Source organism: Vanessa tameamea, chromosome 21 (genome assembly GCF_037043105.1).
Source record: "Vanessa tameamea isolate UH-Manoa-2023 chromosome 21, ilVanTame1 primary haplotype, whole genome shotgun sequence".
NCBI lineage: Eukaryota > Metazoa > Arthropoda > Insecta > Lepidoptera > Nymphalidae > Vanessa > Vanessa tameamea.
The window spans coordinates 5,012,002-5,027,057 of NC_087329.1; the positions used below are offsets into that span (position 1 = coordinate 5,012,002).

Below are 15,056 nucleotides of genomic sequence, written 5' to 3' on the forward strand. Positions count from 1 at the left end.
AAAATATGCAGACTATTATTATTTTGTTCATAAATGTTGATATATATGACGGCGCATGATGCGCCATCTTGTTTATTCATACTGGTTGGAAAAGAGTGTCAATGGGAGTTGAACGGCGCTCTAGTGAAGCGTCGCGTCGATGGTAGCGAGGCGGCCATCTTGGATCGACAGTTACATTCAAGATTTCCCGCGCACCACGTATGCGACGAATCTCTAATTTCCAACATTATCTTTATTCTTTTGTAATAGATTCAGTGATTTATGTGTGTTTGTGTATATGATTTATTAACGAATCGATATTGATGACAATTGTGAATTTATCCGTGTAATTGATTTGTTTAATTAAAAACTTACTGAAGTTGTGAATCGTTCAAATATAAAATCGTTTGAATATACACCCATTTATCTTGAATAATCCTGATATTCCCAATAAAATGTCTATATATATATATATATATTTTTTTTTTTATTTTTTTTTTTTTTGTAATTTATATATATATATATATATAAATTACAAAAAAAATAAAAATAATAACAATTTTTTTTGTTTTGTTTGTTTGTTCTCGTTGGAAACATGTTTGCACTTTGTAAAAAATCAATTCAAATAAACAATTTGTTAAGCTCGCTCGATCCGCATCGTTCAGTAATTACTTATTACTTCGCTAATACACATTTCGCATAGCGTAAATTAAACGAATTACATACAATTATAATTTCTTAACATCTAACATTGTTTGCTATATCGATAAATTAAATCGTGTGTATAATAGCGCCAGTCAATTCTCTACGTTACGATAGAAATGTAATACATTTTTTGATATGAAAAATCATTTATATGGGGTATGACCGATTAGTAAGCAGTGTAGCGGAGTAAATTCCAAACCTTCTCAAAAGAGACAGGAGGCATTTGACCTTTGGGCATTTTAAGAAAAATTGATTAAATGTTACTCACTAAAAATCTATGAATACAGCGTTTTCTTTCTTTAATCTAAATATAGTTTTGTATTATTAATTTGACAAAGTAATATCTTAGAATTATTGTTCGATCGAACAACTAATTATTTATAAATAAAGAACCATAAATAAAATGTATACGAACATTTAACGACTACGTGCTCAATTTTAGTTGTGCAAGTTTCATGGGACTATAATAAACGCTCTTTCATAGACAAGCAAACATATTTAGATAATTGCTAACTTTACTCCTTATAAACTTGCCTTATTTTATTTATTCGTCGTTTGATTATGATCTGTGATCAGGGAATGATATCATTGTTCAAAGAAATGCTGATAAAAGATAAGATTGAGATATAAGTCGTAAACATGTTTTTATTTACAGCTAAGAGTTTAAAATACGACATGCTTTAGTATTTTTTTGGTTGACGTTTGGCACGTTTTCATATCACGATTGTCATTATAAATAATATACCAATACAGCCATTCATATTATGATAGCTTGCTTCTACTATTGGAATTTTAATTTATTCCACGTAAAGTCGATTTGATATTTTTATATCACATATTTTCAAAGTACAGTTAACCTTGAAACCAAAAGTTGAGGAAAGTAGACTGCCCCGACCTTATACAGGACGCTCTAATATTATGAGAGCGTTATTCTCTTTTTAAAATTTATATGTTATTATGTCATAAAAATGCGTTAAGATTCTGAGTTTCTTTCAGCTGTTTGTTTAAGGTGGGAATCGGAAAAGAAGACATCTTGTCTTGTATAATTGTACCGGTGTGTGCAATTTTCTTATAATAATTGTTTTAATATGATTGTGAATGTCGAAAATTATGTAAACGCCATAATTTTTCGAGGTTAATTTTAAATAAAACTCGATTCTATTTGTCGTTCCGCTCGTTACCCGCGTTTCTTAACAAAAAGGAATTTCACGAAATAGTTCGTCAATAGTAACTTCATACGAGCTAATTAACATATTTGCATATAATCTTGCATAAAGATAGTTATTACATGTTGTATTTTAAAATTATAATATGGCGCGGCTTAGATGTAACAAAGCTGTATGTTTAGGTAATAATAAATCATTTTAATCTTTTGGTGGAAGTGATGTGATTTGATGTTGAAACTATAGTTTCTTGCCGGTTCTTCTCGTTAGAATCTACATTCCGATCCGGTGGTAGCTACAATTTTAATATAGTTATGTAAATTGACGATTCAAAAGTGCCTGTAAAAGCCTACTTGATAGTGTTGATTTTGGTTAATGGATCCAAAACTGTTACGATTGTGTTTACGATATTAAACAATAGAATACGAATGACTTTTGAATGATAGGTATGTTTTAAATGTATTTAGTATGAAATATTTGTTACACACAATCTTTGGTAGTTTTGAAAAATAAAGAGATATATCTATGATGTAATTTAAAAAAAAAAACAATGTGGCAAAATTTATTTCATAAATGATAATAAAATGTTTCCTTACGTAATCATTTAAATATAATTTAGAGTAAAAATATTAATCCGGCGATGAGGAGAAAAAAAATGATTGTACGTATTTTAAAATATTTGTCATTAATCCGTAATAGTTGCATATATAAATGTTTTCATTTTATAATACATTAATTTAAATAAAATAATAGATAATAAAACTGCATTATGATATGTGAATTAACAAATGCGATTAGGTAAATAAATTGAAAGTTTTCTTATGCCAAGGTTTCATATTGTAACTAGAAACATTTATTTATTATAATATCTTTATAAATGTTGCATTATATCCGCTGTGAAAGTAAATGCAATTTAAAAACATAATATGCTATTTTAACGAATACAAAAATCAACTTTGAGAACAAATAATACCTTGAGAAAATAAATTATAAATATGTATAATAAGTTTTTCTTCTAATTTAAATGGGATCAAAGGGGAAGTACATATATCCCACCCTACCGAAAAAAAATAATTATATTTGGTTTAAATTGGGATTTTTGAGACAAAAAACTTAAAACAAAACAAACGAATTGAAAACCTTCTCCTCCTTTTTAAAGTTGGTTAAAATGGAAACAGTTCTAAAATATTTTAACTTCATCACATTTGGCGAAATTGAAAACATCACAAGCTTATTAAAAATTATTAATATATCCGTCTAGAATAATAAGATACCATACAGAACAATCATATTGACTGTCTTTCAGAATCGCGACTATTCTAAACAGAACCAAAAATGCAGAAAATATTGCAGAATACGCAAATAGTCGCAGTCTGATGGGACGGTATTCCGACCCGGTAACCGAACAGGCTCAGAGGTAAGTTTCACTTGCTTCCGACTTCTTTGGCACTTTATTTGACATTATGCATAAAGTTCAAGTATCGAGTTTAATGTATCTGTTTATGAGAAAAAAATCAAAAAATGCGGTGCACAACGTATTTAAAATAACACGGTATTCACGTTATCAAGAATCAACTGCTGAAAATTATTTTATTGAACGAAACTGTTTCGAATAGTATAAAATCTTATTTTACTTCTTATATATTTTATACTGTTAAATAAATAAAATATATAGTTAAATGTAGTAGTATTCAAATTAATTACGAATCGACGAAAACATTGTTTTCTTATTAGGGGTTGGTTTTCTTTTTAAGTTTAAAAATACTTCAATCAAGTATAATCTTATTTAGAAAAAGACTAAAATTAGTATATGCTAGAATCAACCGTTTTGTAAATTGATATGTTGAACCAATTGACCTATTTTAACGTGTTTTGTAAATCATTATTATAATGTTATGTAAATATATTTTTTATAACAGACGATAGCTTCACGAAACTTGTATGCCACATTGTAATTACTGGTACGCAATTCATTGTAATTACTAGTAATGGAAGTTCCTTTTCATTGGAATTCAATGTCAATTTCATTAAACCATATAATTACCGCTACGTACGGTGAGTTTGTACGGCTTTACATATTACGCATGCATGCATACAAAAAATATATAATATACGATTGTATTTATCTATACAATTTATAAATGTACCACTATTGGGTTATGACCTCACGTGACGAGAAGGATAGGAGCTTATTTCATAACGCTGCTCCAATGCGGGTTAGTGGATACACGTGAATCGTATACTCATGCGACACGAAATTAATATTCCAATCGAAGAAGGCATAAAGATAAACAAACCTTAGATTCACGCATTACACGTGATTTTCTAATAGGCGGCTTTATTGTACACTACTAACTGTTTTTGTTTAAGATGTCCTTATTTATACTTCATCACTTTTCCTTTCAACAACTTATATCCATTTTAATTTTAATTATAAAATTTCGATTACAGCTTCGTCGACGTTCAAAACGCCAATATCATAGATTATTCAATTCCTCGAGCAATGATATAATCATATCAGCCGGCAGACGTCCACTGCTGGACAAATTTTAGCATTTCTCAGGCTTTTTTTTCATATACAACGACTGGACTATAAGTATTTTTTAAGTTAACGATGTACTTTTGTAGAAATACCATGAAGTTTGAAGCTTAATATTGTGCAGTTAGCTTAGCTTTCATTCCTTTTTTTCTAAAGAATGCATTTTTATAGGTAAAACACTGAAATTTTTAAACAAATGCATTTTTAACAAATATTTTATTTTTATGCAGCTGATAAATTTTTGGCTCACAATCCCTTTAAAAAGTCTCGTGAAAACGGCTCATCCGGTATAAACGCTCTCAATACATTAAGTCGCACCAATATTGGTTGACAAACATGTAGCAGAATTCCGACACACACTAGTTTTCTCGCGATGTTTTTCTTTACCGCGGAACCGAGGACTATAAACACAAATTAAGTAAATGTTACTAACAGTGACATTGAGTGTAAAGTCAGTGAACGTGAAATTTCAATCTTCGGTTAAGACTTACATGTTCTAGTCGAGAAAAAAAAAAAGGTTATTTTTAAATCAATAATATCAATTGAAAAAATAAAACAAATTCATAACTTGTGCGAGTATTGTATTTAATTATAGTTACATTTTTACATAAAGGCTGATAAATGGCAAGAATTAGATTGAATACTATTCGTTATAAGGTACAAACATTAACAATATAATTAAAAAGGGGAATAAGCTAAAATAAATAACCTATTAAGAAAATCATAAATCGAATCGTTACGTCTAATTAAATTTAGTTACTCGAAGTATTTATATCATAAACGTATTTTTACAAAAATATACATACATTTGTGCAATCATAGCCGTTTGAATAGTTTCAAATACAAAACAATAGCTAAGAAACGTTCGATATACAATAATGACGTTCTGTCATATTTATTAAGTATTTAATCACAATTTATTATTCGGTGGAAAGTCTAGTGTTGTATATGCGGGCCTAGCTCGCGGGGCGGGGGGTCGACGAACTCGCGGGTGCGTCTTACCCCCCTCGGTACTAGCACTGATACCGGCTTCTCCCTCTTCAGGTAAGAACGGCGTTCTCGGGTTCAAGACTAATGCCTTATAAGACGAGTGCGAATCGGCTATACTTCGTCCATCCCCTTCGTCCCTTCTAGAAAGTTCGGAGAAAGGAGACACTGATCGTTTTTCGATTCCACTCGGTCCAGGATTTTCCTCTTTAGGTTTCAAATCGTAAACATTCTCCTCTTTCCTTTTCGGCTCAGTGTCTTTTTTGAATTTGTTCTTGCGTTCTATAATTTCAGCCGTCGTTAAATCTGAACTGTGAATGTCCGTCTCTAGTGGTGCGGCGGACAGCCATGGTCTAGAAGCACTGGGACTACACCATCGTTCGTCGGACTCACTCGTATCACCGAGTAATCCCAATTTCTCCAAGTTCTGTAGTAGCAAATTTTCACTGGAACTTGCCGCTCGCATCTCAGTCTTAGACTCCTCGGCCAGCAGAAGTTCCGCTAGCGGAGGGGCAAGTCCTAAGCCGATGTTTCTCTCGTGGTATACTTCGGAAATGGTCGGTGTCAGTTCGCCGCTCATATGTCTCACCTGGGCCATCGAGTCCCGACCGTTCGTTCCCATTTTCGGTCTCGAAGCCCTCTTTGACGTCGAAGGTTGATTCATCGCCTGATCAGCCTTATCCTCCTCGGTTCGTCGCGTCTGAGCCGAGGCGAGGTCGTAGAAAGCATCTAAGTACCTCTGGTGCGAGTGCTCCGGCCGACGGCGGAGAACCGTGTCGTGGCCGGAGCTCTCCCAGTCAGAGTCGTCGGTCGAGGGAGGGCGTCTCGTGTAGAGCGTCCTGATCTTTGTCTGGTGAGCAAGTGCCAGGGACACGTCACGCGGGGGTGCGGAGGAAGTGGAGGGCGGGGCGGCAGGTGGCGAGGGAGTAAAGGCGGCGTCGCTCTCTCCGCGGTATCGGGGCGGAGGAGGCGCGGGCGGCGGGGCGGTGCGCCCGTCCGGCTCGCCGCGACCCACCTCCGTGCTGGAGCTGGAGCCACGGACGTACATCGTGAAGGCGCCGCCACACGACCCAAGCGGCAATGGGGGCGGTGGCACCGACGAGACACTTTCCTCTGTAAAACAACGTTATTGTTATAAGAATTGGATTATTATCAACAATACCTTGAAGTTCCCCTTTAAAACTGACGGGGGACTGCAGAAGTCAAAATGACACGTTCCTATATGAAACATTGCTTTTTGTAGAATGGCTGATTGCACATAAACAAAAAAATATCTTACGTCGATGCTGTCTCGGTGCTTGTTCGCCATCTGAATGTTGTTCCAAATCTCCGTCGTCGATGGATGCCAATGATTCTACGCTAGAGCTAGACCCCAGGCTAAGGCTGCGCGGTGCTTCTTGCGTATCTGTAGAAGAGCAGAGAGTAAGATATAGTATATATTTAATAATAAAACATTCTTGACCAAATATCCTTTAGATTAGTACTTACCAAACAAAGCAAGTAGTGCTTGTAGCACAAATTGTGTATGGCGTCTGTTAGCCGCTTTGCCAGTACGAAGTGTAACCTCATCTTGACCGACCTCTGCTAAGTCAAAGCCCAGCGACGCCAGCAGTTCATGACATCCATTGACTCGCCACAATCTAAAATATAATGATTTAAGAAAATTAATATCAGCAATCGGGTACGATGACATTTCTTTAAATGCACTATTATTACTCAAATACAGTTGCACTGTATGCCCTATATCCCTATGCCATCACTCTCGTCCGACAGAACAGAAATTCGACACGGGCAAAGATAGGAAGGGGATATCATTCACAGAACCAATGACTATTCGTGTTTTCCGAGGGATGTAAGTGACTACTAAATTCCCAAATCAGTTTACTACGAGTTTTTTATTCATCTGACCGATTATAACAAGCACTAAAGGCTAAAGCGTTAAATATCTTAAAGCTAAGTAGCACCTTGCTTGCTTGCTTGCCTGCTTGCTTGCTTTTGATACATTAGCCCAAGGGAACAGGATGGCAGAGGTCTTATTATTCGAATTTGACCTTAACTATTCAATGCTAATATGTTATTTATATATTTAATCAGACATATACATACAATAATAAATATATACATTATGAACATTTTAAAAATTATTATGTGTTTACAAAACAAGGATTGTTTGAGTTATAAATTAGAAGAAAAGGGTCATTTAATTTATGGTTATGTTGCGGTTTAGATAACTTGGTTACTGACCTGACATTAACAGCAACTTCGATGGTATCGGTTTCCAAGTTTTTGATGGAGAACTGAGATATGACGGAGCGAATCACGCCAATGATATCGTCTGCGACATCACCGCCGTTAGATATAAGTTTAGACAATGCTTGCAGCGTTGTTGGAGTCAATCCTGAAAATTCACACGTTTTTCTTTATACGTAATCCGTAATTTGGAAATTGTTTTGTTCATTTTATGTAATTTTTAATAACTCACCCAACAGTGCTTGAAGACTGGCGGAACATTGCGTTAATCTTTCTTCAGGATCACTTTGAGGGAAGAATACGCTTGAGGGTATTCCATTGGCCGCCGGTTCAAATCTGAAGCAAAATGATTAGCTTATAATATTCGGCCGATCAACTTCTCCATGTGGATGTAGAGTAGATCAACTTCGTCTTCCCGCTTACCGTAGGTAACGTAGAAGATATTTAAAAAACATTCTTAGTATTTTCTGTAAGACTAGACCAGGTATATATGAATAGAAAGATCGAGGAATTTAGTGATTGATTATGGAAAATGATAATTTCAGAGTGACATTATAGTGACATACCTAAAGCCGACACTCATCAGAAGTTCTCTCCAGCCGGTTGCAGTGCCGGCCTTGTTCTCGATGCTCTTCTGCGTCGTATACATTGCGTTCTTCTGTCCTCTGACTATTCTTTGCAGGGATTTCTCTACCAGGTGCAGGCATACACGTAACGCATCCCTGGATGATTTTAATATTTGACTTTAAAATTGTGTATTTGACCGTTTGTGATATTTTGGATTTATTAAGAATTTTAAACAGAAAGCTCGAAGGTATTGAAATTTTCTAAATTTGATAAATAACATTCTTACAATATGGTTACTTATATTAAGTTATGCTTTAATTATCTGCATAATTTTGAGCGAAACAAATATAAATTATTGCTTATTTTTCTGTAGGTGGCTCACCGACAGCGCTCGGGCGCGGCGAGCAGGTCGCAGAGCGCCTGCCCCAGCAGCGCCACCTTGTTGCTAAGGCGCACGTTGGCGCCGAGCAGCGCCAGCCCCGCCCAGTGCGCCGGGTGCGAGAAGTGCTTCGTGTGCCGCACCGTCTGCATCGCGTCGCCCAGAGCCCTGCGGGTGCGCGGGTTGTAGTACAGGCGCCACTGTACGGGCACTGGCAATATAAGCTACTTCATATTGTCAGTGCCACCTGATACTTACATCATCATTGCGCAGCCAACGGAATGATCTTAGTTGGCATAACCCGAAACATTATGTTACTTAGCTCAATGCGTCGAATGAACGCAGATCTCTCTTCGGTTACATTATGATAAATCAAATATTCATAATATCTTAAATGTGAACATTTTATTTACAAGGTTACATTTACCTAAGTATTATGGGTATTCATTGTCAAAGGCGTGTCCTTCCACGTCAAATTAATAATAATAATAAAATCTTTAGTAAAATTTACCTAACAAATATAATCTAGTTTGTATTTTTTGCTGTTATTACTCTTAATCATCTCACGCACACTAAGACATTTTGTAAACACCAGCGTCATTCACGCATACGCCGGTAATATTTTAAAGTGGAGTGCCAAGGAGTGAATAGATCTATGTATAATGTATTTCTAAGTAGCTTTACTTCTGCTATGCGGCTAAAATGAAATGTATTGATATAAACTTACTTCGCAACTCTGTTTCCTTGTAGCAGCGCCGAGTACAGGGCTCTATATAGTATCTTGGTGGCGGTGTCTTGCGGCGCCGGCCAGAGCGTGACCAGTATAGCCTGAGCTCCTGCAGCGAGGAAAGCTCTGCAGAGTTTGGACACGCCCTCGCCGGCTGCCGTTACTGATTCCGCGTCCTCGGAGTCTTGGAAAGCCGCACTCGACGGTGCACACGACAGTACAACCTACATAATGATTTTTATTAAAAGCTTTTATTTAACTTGCAATGTATGTATCTATGTATGTGCGGGTGGAATACGCTTACCAATCTCGCAGTGATTTTCAAATTCATGATTTCTGCTGCCGTGAGCATGTATTCCGAAGCGGGCGGTAGCTCATCGTTGCTGGGCGATAGTTCGGCATCTGTGAGTTTAAACGTTGACTTTAAGACTTAAAACATACATACAAAGATCAGCTTTCATTGCGTCACTAGTAAAACTACCAAAACCAGTTACATAAACATAAATACATAATCAGCCTGTAAATTTCCCACTGCTGGGCTAAGGCCTCCTCTCCCGTTGAGGAGAAGGTATGCAGCATTTTCCACCTCGCTGCTCCAATGCGGGTTGGTGGAATACACATGTGGCAGAATTTCGTTGAAATTAGACACATTCAGGTTTCCTCACGATGTTTTCCTTCACCGCCGAGCACGAAATGAATTATAAACACAAATTAAGCACATGAAAATTCAGTGGTGCCTGCCTGGGTTTGAACCCGAAATCATCGGTTAAGATGCACGCGTTCTAACCACTGGGCCATCTCGGCTCTAAACCAGTTACTACTGAGAAAATACAGGTAATACAATATTATTATATAAAAACGTGATACATGAACACCCGGTTGGAACGAAGTTGCTTTCGCGACATATTATTTATTAAATAACAGACACAATAAAATAAATTTACAACGTTTGAGGATAATTAAATGACAAGATATAATTATTTTATAAAAAAATCCTATATTTTTTAAAACAATAACAAGAAATTGGTATAAATAAAACTGTATATCAAAAAGAGAAAGAGAGGGAAAAAGAAAGAGAGAGAAAACAGCCAAACTAAGACATTATGTTATGTTTTTTGCCGCAAAAATATTTAAGATAGAACCATGTCTCAGTTGCCTCGGTACTTACTCTCTTCCTCGTTCTCCGTGGACGTGTCCGCGGCTCCGCTTCCCGTGCTGGTGTTCAGCAGTCGTTTGGCTTGCGAGTCCACCTGCATACAAAACACAAATATGAGAAATCTAAAGTTATTTCGGAAACCAGTATGTATGTTGCTTTTAATTACATATACACTGGAAGCTTTCGTATGTTTTCGTTGATTTGATATAAGAACTTGAATTGTTTTATACTATTTTAAGTCTACGATCAATAAACTTAAAGATGAAACTAAATTTAATTTTATGTTCGGTTTCGAGGAAGTTAGCGCAGATAGAGACAGAGGCAGAAAGTGACTTTGTATTACACTATAGATAAGTTAAGTTATACATGAGAATAATTTACCACTTCTCCTGGACTGAGGATGATTCCAGGCGTTTTCCAACAGATATGCGTAGCGAAGTGGACACATTCTGCCTGTGGGAGTTGCGCTAGGACCGCTTCTTTTGACGCCTGAAACAAGAAAGATTCTTACTTTGATAAAGTAGGAGTAAATAATATTATTTAAATTACACTGAACAGACATTGATATCGTTAGTTATATTGTTTCGAATAGACCGAATCGATTGGAATGTACCTCCATCTATATAAAACAGGATTGGGACGAGGATAACAGATATTCTAGGACATATCAGCTTATCTCACTTGTTTTCCTATGAAATGTGCTAGTATTATTTGTACATTCATGAGATTCGGTTTTAATAATTCTAAATCTACCGTTAAACGAAGTCGGTGAGGTGTGTCAGTAGTTTCCTACCTGGTAGTCAAGGAGCGGCGCCACCCGCAGCATGTCGGCGACCAGCTCGGCCTCCTTCAGCAGCGCGGGCGCGCCGGCCCAGCGCACGCCCGCCACCACGCAGCGCATGCCCGCGTCCGCGCCGCCCGCGCCCGCCGCGCCCCCCGCGCCGCCCGCGCCGCCCGCTGCGGAACATTCGTTTATTCATATGGACGAACGGTAAATTGGAAGCATCGCCATCCCGATGTTAAATAGTCAGATTTGCTCGTAAGATTTACGGTTATCTTGATATAAGTGGTTATGGTGTCAATATGTGTGACACGAAAATGGGAACATACTAATGGAGTTTTGCAACACGGAGAGTACGATGAAGGCCCCAGTAACAACATACACTAGTACTTAATTCTTTTATGACAGGAGGCCTTGTATTTGAAAATTATTATCCAGAATCTCTCATTTCATTGCAACCGAGAAAATGTCATAAAAGGCGTAAGTGTTTATTTCCATTGATTTCAATTGATAAGGGAATCGAATGAAGAACATTGTTGAATGAAAGGCTACATAATGTACAAACATACCATGGTCGTGGTGCGCCTTGGCCCGCAGGTGGCGCGCGCGCAGGGGGCGCAGCGCGGGCGCCACGAGCAGCGCGTACCGCTCGCACAGCGGCTCGCCGTCCGCCGCGCCGCGCAGCGCGCCCCACGGACACGCGTACAGCGCGCCCTCCACCGACAGCACCACCTCGCGCCGCCCGCCGCAGCCGCGCCCGCCGTGGCTCGCTTTAAAACCGAGTATTTACTTGTGAATATATATTTGCTAATAAAGATAAAAAATGAGCCGACACGAATATATCATTAAATGATATATATATCATTAAATTACTAACTTTTAGATTTGTAAAAGATTATTCAATATACTTCTAAACATTTATTGCTTGTAATTCTAAACTTTAATAACAATCACATAAACATAAAAATTCTAGAAAGAACATGCATGTCACGATCATATATATTTTTTGAAAATAATGAAATAAAAATTTTACTACTTCCTGAAACCATCCACGCATCCCATCCATCCAGTCCAAGAAACCAAAAAAAAATCATCGAAAACGGTCCAACCGTTTAGGAGTTCAGTTACATACACACATACAGAAGATTAATACATATAAATATCCTATTTAACTATATTAGTATAAGGATTTTTAGCGTCTACGTATTCAGACTTAACAGCGCCTTATGTAAATATAAAGTTATTTTTAATATTAATAATAGAGGTCACGGAACATTAGACGTTTGATTAATCCAAAAAGGCTACCGTGAGTGTTGTTACAAGAAGCTGGTAGCAAATCTTCGAAAGGTGCTATGAGCATCTGGTAGAGGGAGGTGAGGCAGGGCGGGCCTTGCCACGCCGGCTGCTTCCGGCGGGGGCCGTGCACGCTCGACCTGTGGGATCAGTTATCCTTTAGGAAATATAATCTTTTATGATTTATCTCAAAATTAATTCGTTATAAAACTGAATTCCATATATTTTTCAGTATAATATCTTTAAAACCAAAAATGCAGTATTTTTGATTGACATAACGCGTGATAATTTAGAAAATATTTATAATTTGCGAGTCTTGCTCGTGATAGCACGCTCACTCACTCGCACAGATTTCGCATCTCTGTTGCACTGATTACGATTATTAGGTAAAAGTTACCGCACATAATTCGTATTGTATTTGAATATTTATTCGAGACTAGCTGTGCCCGCGACTCCATCAGCGTGTAACTCCTTGTGTGTTATTAAGCTAATGTATTGGTAATATTGTTTAGATCACGTTCACATGAGGCTTTGTTGAGCACCAAAGGATGTCATTTGAAACGCACTATTAGAAGTGCGAATAATGTCTAAGAACTGTTTAGATTGCACATGTTCCCCTAAAAGTAGTGATTTCAAAGGTTCCGGCGGGTCTTCGAAAGAAAGCAAATTTATTTTACCTCCAGAACAACAGAACCTTCCGTCTCAGTGAAGGTTTCGGATTCGTGAGATAATGTATGCCGTTCGCGGTCTGCTGTGACCCGTAAATTAGCCAAAACACCTATCGGTATCTAAAAGTCTATACGTACCTACTACTACTTTATCTAAAACGAAATAAAATGTAAACTATTAATTAATTTGTAATTTGAACAAATATTTTAACACTACCAAAATAATTAATACCTATTTTATAAAATAAAAACAAAAGGAATCTAAAAATAAATTATCAAAGACTAAAAGTCGCGCTGATAAACACGGTTTGTTAATATCAATTAAGTATTGTCTGTCAATAAGGTCGAACGCTCTGAACGTCTATTCGCATCAACAGGTAAAAATTGTATGAAGCTCGATGGCGGCGACCTCTAAGCGTCAAGCAAGCCGCCTGCCTGTGCGTTCGCGACCTTATACAAAAATAATCCTTATAGCATGATTCAGTATTCACGTGCGATGGCTTATTATTAGCGTATTTCATGTATAACTTTGGTGTTTCTGTTCCGATTTCTATGATTCTTTTTTATGGAATAGTTATATATATAATCAGAAAGCTTCGAATTGCTAAGCTATCGGGAGTTACACCTGTTATTGTGAGTCAACCATAAAAGATACACATATGCTGCCGTGGGATATTTTTTATATAATTTTAAGGAGAACATTTCCGTCATACATGATTTCTGTGTAGCTTTAACCATTAAGGTTGTACACGCGACGCAAGATTAAAAAATGGAGTAACTTCTCCCGTTTTCCTAACATTTCCCTTCACTGCTCTGCTCCTATTGATTGTAGCGTGATGAAAAATAATTGTACCAAGTTTCGTTAAAATCCGTCGAGTAGTTTTTGTTTCTATAACGGTTATACAGATAGAGACAGACAGACAGACAAAAATTTTACTGATTGCATTTTTGCCATCAGTATCGATCCCTACTCACCCCTTGATAGTTATTTTGGAAATATATTTCATGTACAGAAACCTATAACCTTATTAATATTTAAAAGGGAAGAGAGATTTTATATTCTGACCTCGTTGATCCTTGAAGGCTCGCGACGGATCCAGCGACGGATCCGCCCACCGAACCCACGCTGAACAGAGAGCTCAGCGAGTAGTTGGATGAATTCAGCAGGTGGTTGCGTGTAACCTAGAAAAAGTATTGATGTTTAGAAACATCCACATACCATCTCAGCGAAATACGTACCAATGTCTTATATGTGTCCCAAATGTATGAACCAAATACCAAAAATGGAGGAACATATTAAATATAGTAATTAAATGTATATTCTAAGTATATTGGCATATATTTTATTTTTACTAGCAAATATAAAAAGTTCCTTTGTTATATTGGTTGTTTGGAAAAACAATATCGTGGATTGAAGCAAAACATTACGGTTGTTTCATAAGAACGTGTGAATAGCTATAATCAATTGTCTATTTTGCGAGTGTCCGCTGCATCATGCTTGTATACTTACCATCCGGGCGAGTCCGGCACCCGGCCGGTCGTCGTTGTCGCAGCGCTCGTCCTCGACACGTGCCGTCCGGAGCCACGAGGACCATTCTTTGATCCAACGCTCCAGTTTTCCGCCACCTAATAACCATTCATTTAAAAATATAGTAATTTTTTCACACATAATATAATTATATATTTTTCTCTTATTTTATTTCATGATTTTGTTTATTTTATATAAAGTAAATAAATAAATGAATATATTAATGTTTATATTTAATCAAAATTTGTCAAAATTAGAATGATGTAAAGTTATTTACTGTTTTATGACTTACATATAAAGTTGATTTATCACTTGTATATGCAATTTGAAACTC

General features: G+C 36.9%; 1 protein-coding gene across 1 annotated transcript in view; it reads right to left on the bottom strand.

Annotated features, from left to right (window-relative positions):
- Positions 1-5,246: 5,246 nt before the first annotated feature.
- LOC113404602 (uncharacterized protein) overlaps positions 5,247-15,056 on the bottom strand; it is a 71,474-nt gene continuing 61,664 nt past the window's right edge. The window contains exons 27-42 of the mRNA XM_064218261.1: positions 14,705-14,820; positions 14,261-14,376; positions 12,539-12,666; positions 11,805-12,003; positions 11,246-11,387; positions 10,834-10,941; positions 10,465-10,546; positions 9,601-9,698; positions 9,297-9,520; positions 8,573-8,737; positions 8,190-8,345; positions 7,856-7,959; positions 7,618-7,771; positions 6,862-7,013; positions 6,653-6,778; positions 5,247-6,486 (exon numbers count right to left, since the gene is read on the bottom strand). Coding sequence (XP_064074331.1) covers positions 5,297-6,486; positions 6,653-6,778; positions 6,862-7,013; positions 7,618-7,771; positions 7,856-7,959; positions 8,190-8,345; positions 8,573-8,737; positions 9,297-9,520; positions 9,601-9,698; positions 10,465-10,546; positions 10,834-10,941; positions 11,246-11,387; positions 11,805-12,003; positions 12,539-12,666; positions 14,261-14,376; positions 14,705-14,820 — 3,260 coding nt within the window. The 3' untranslated portion in view covers positions 5,247-5,296. The remainder of the gene's footprint in view (positions 6,487-6,652; positions 6,779-6,861; positions 7,014-7,617; positions 7,772-7,855; positions 7,960-8,189; positions 8,346-8,572; positions 8,738-9,296; positions 9,521-9,600; positions 9,699-10,464; positions 10,547-10,833; positions 10,942-11,245; positions 11,388-11,804; positions 12,004-12,538; positions 12,667-14,260; positions 14,377-14,704; positions 14,821-15,056) is intronic.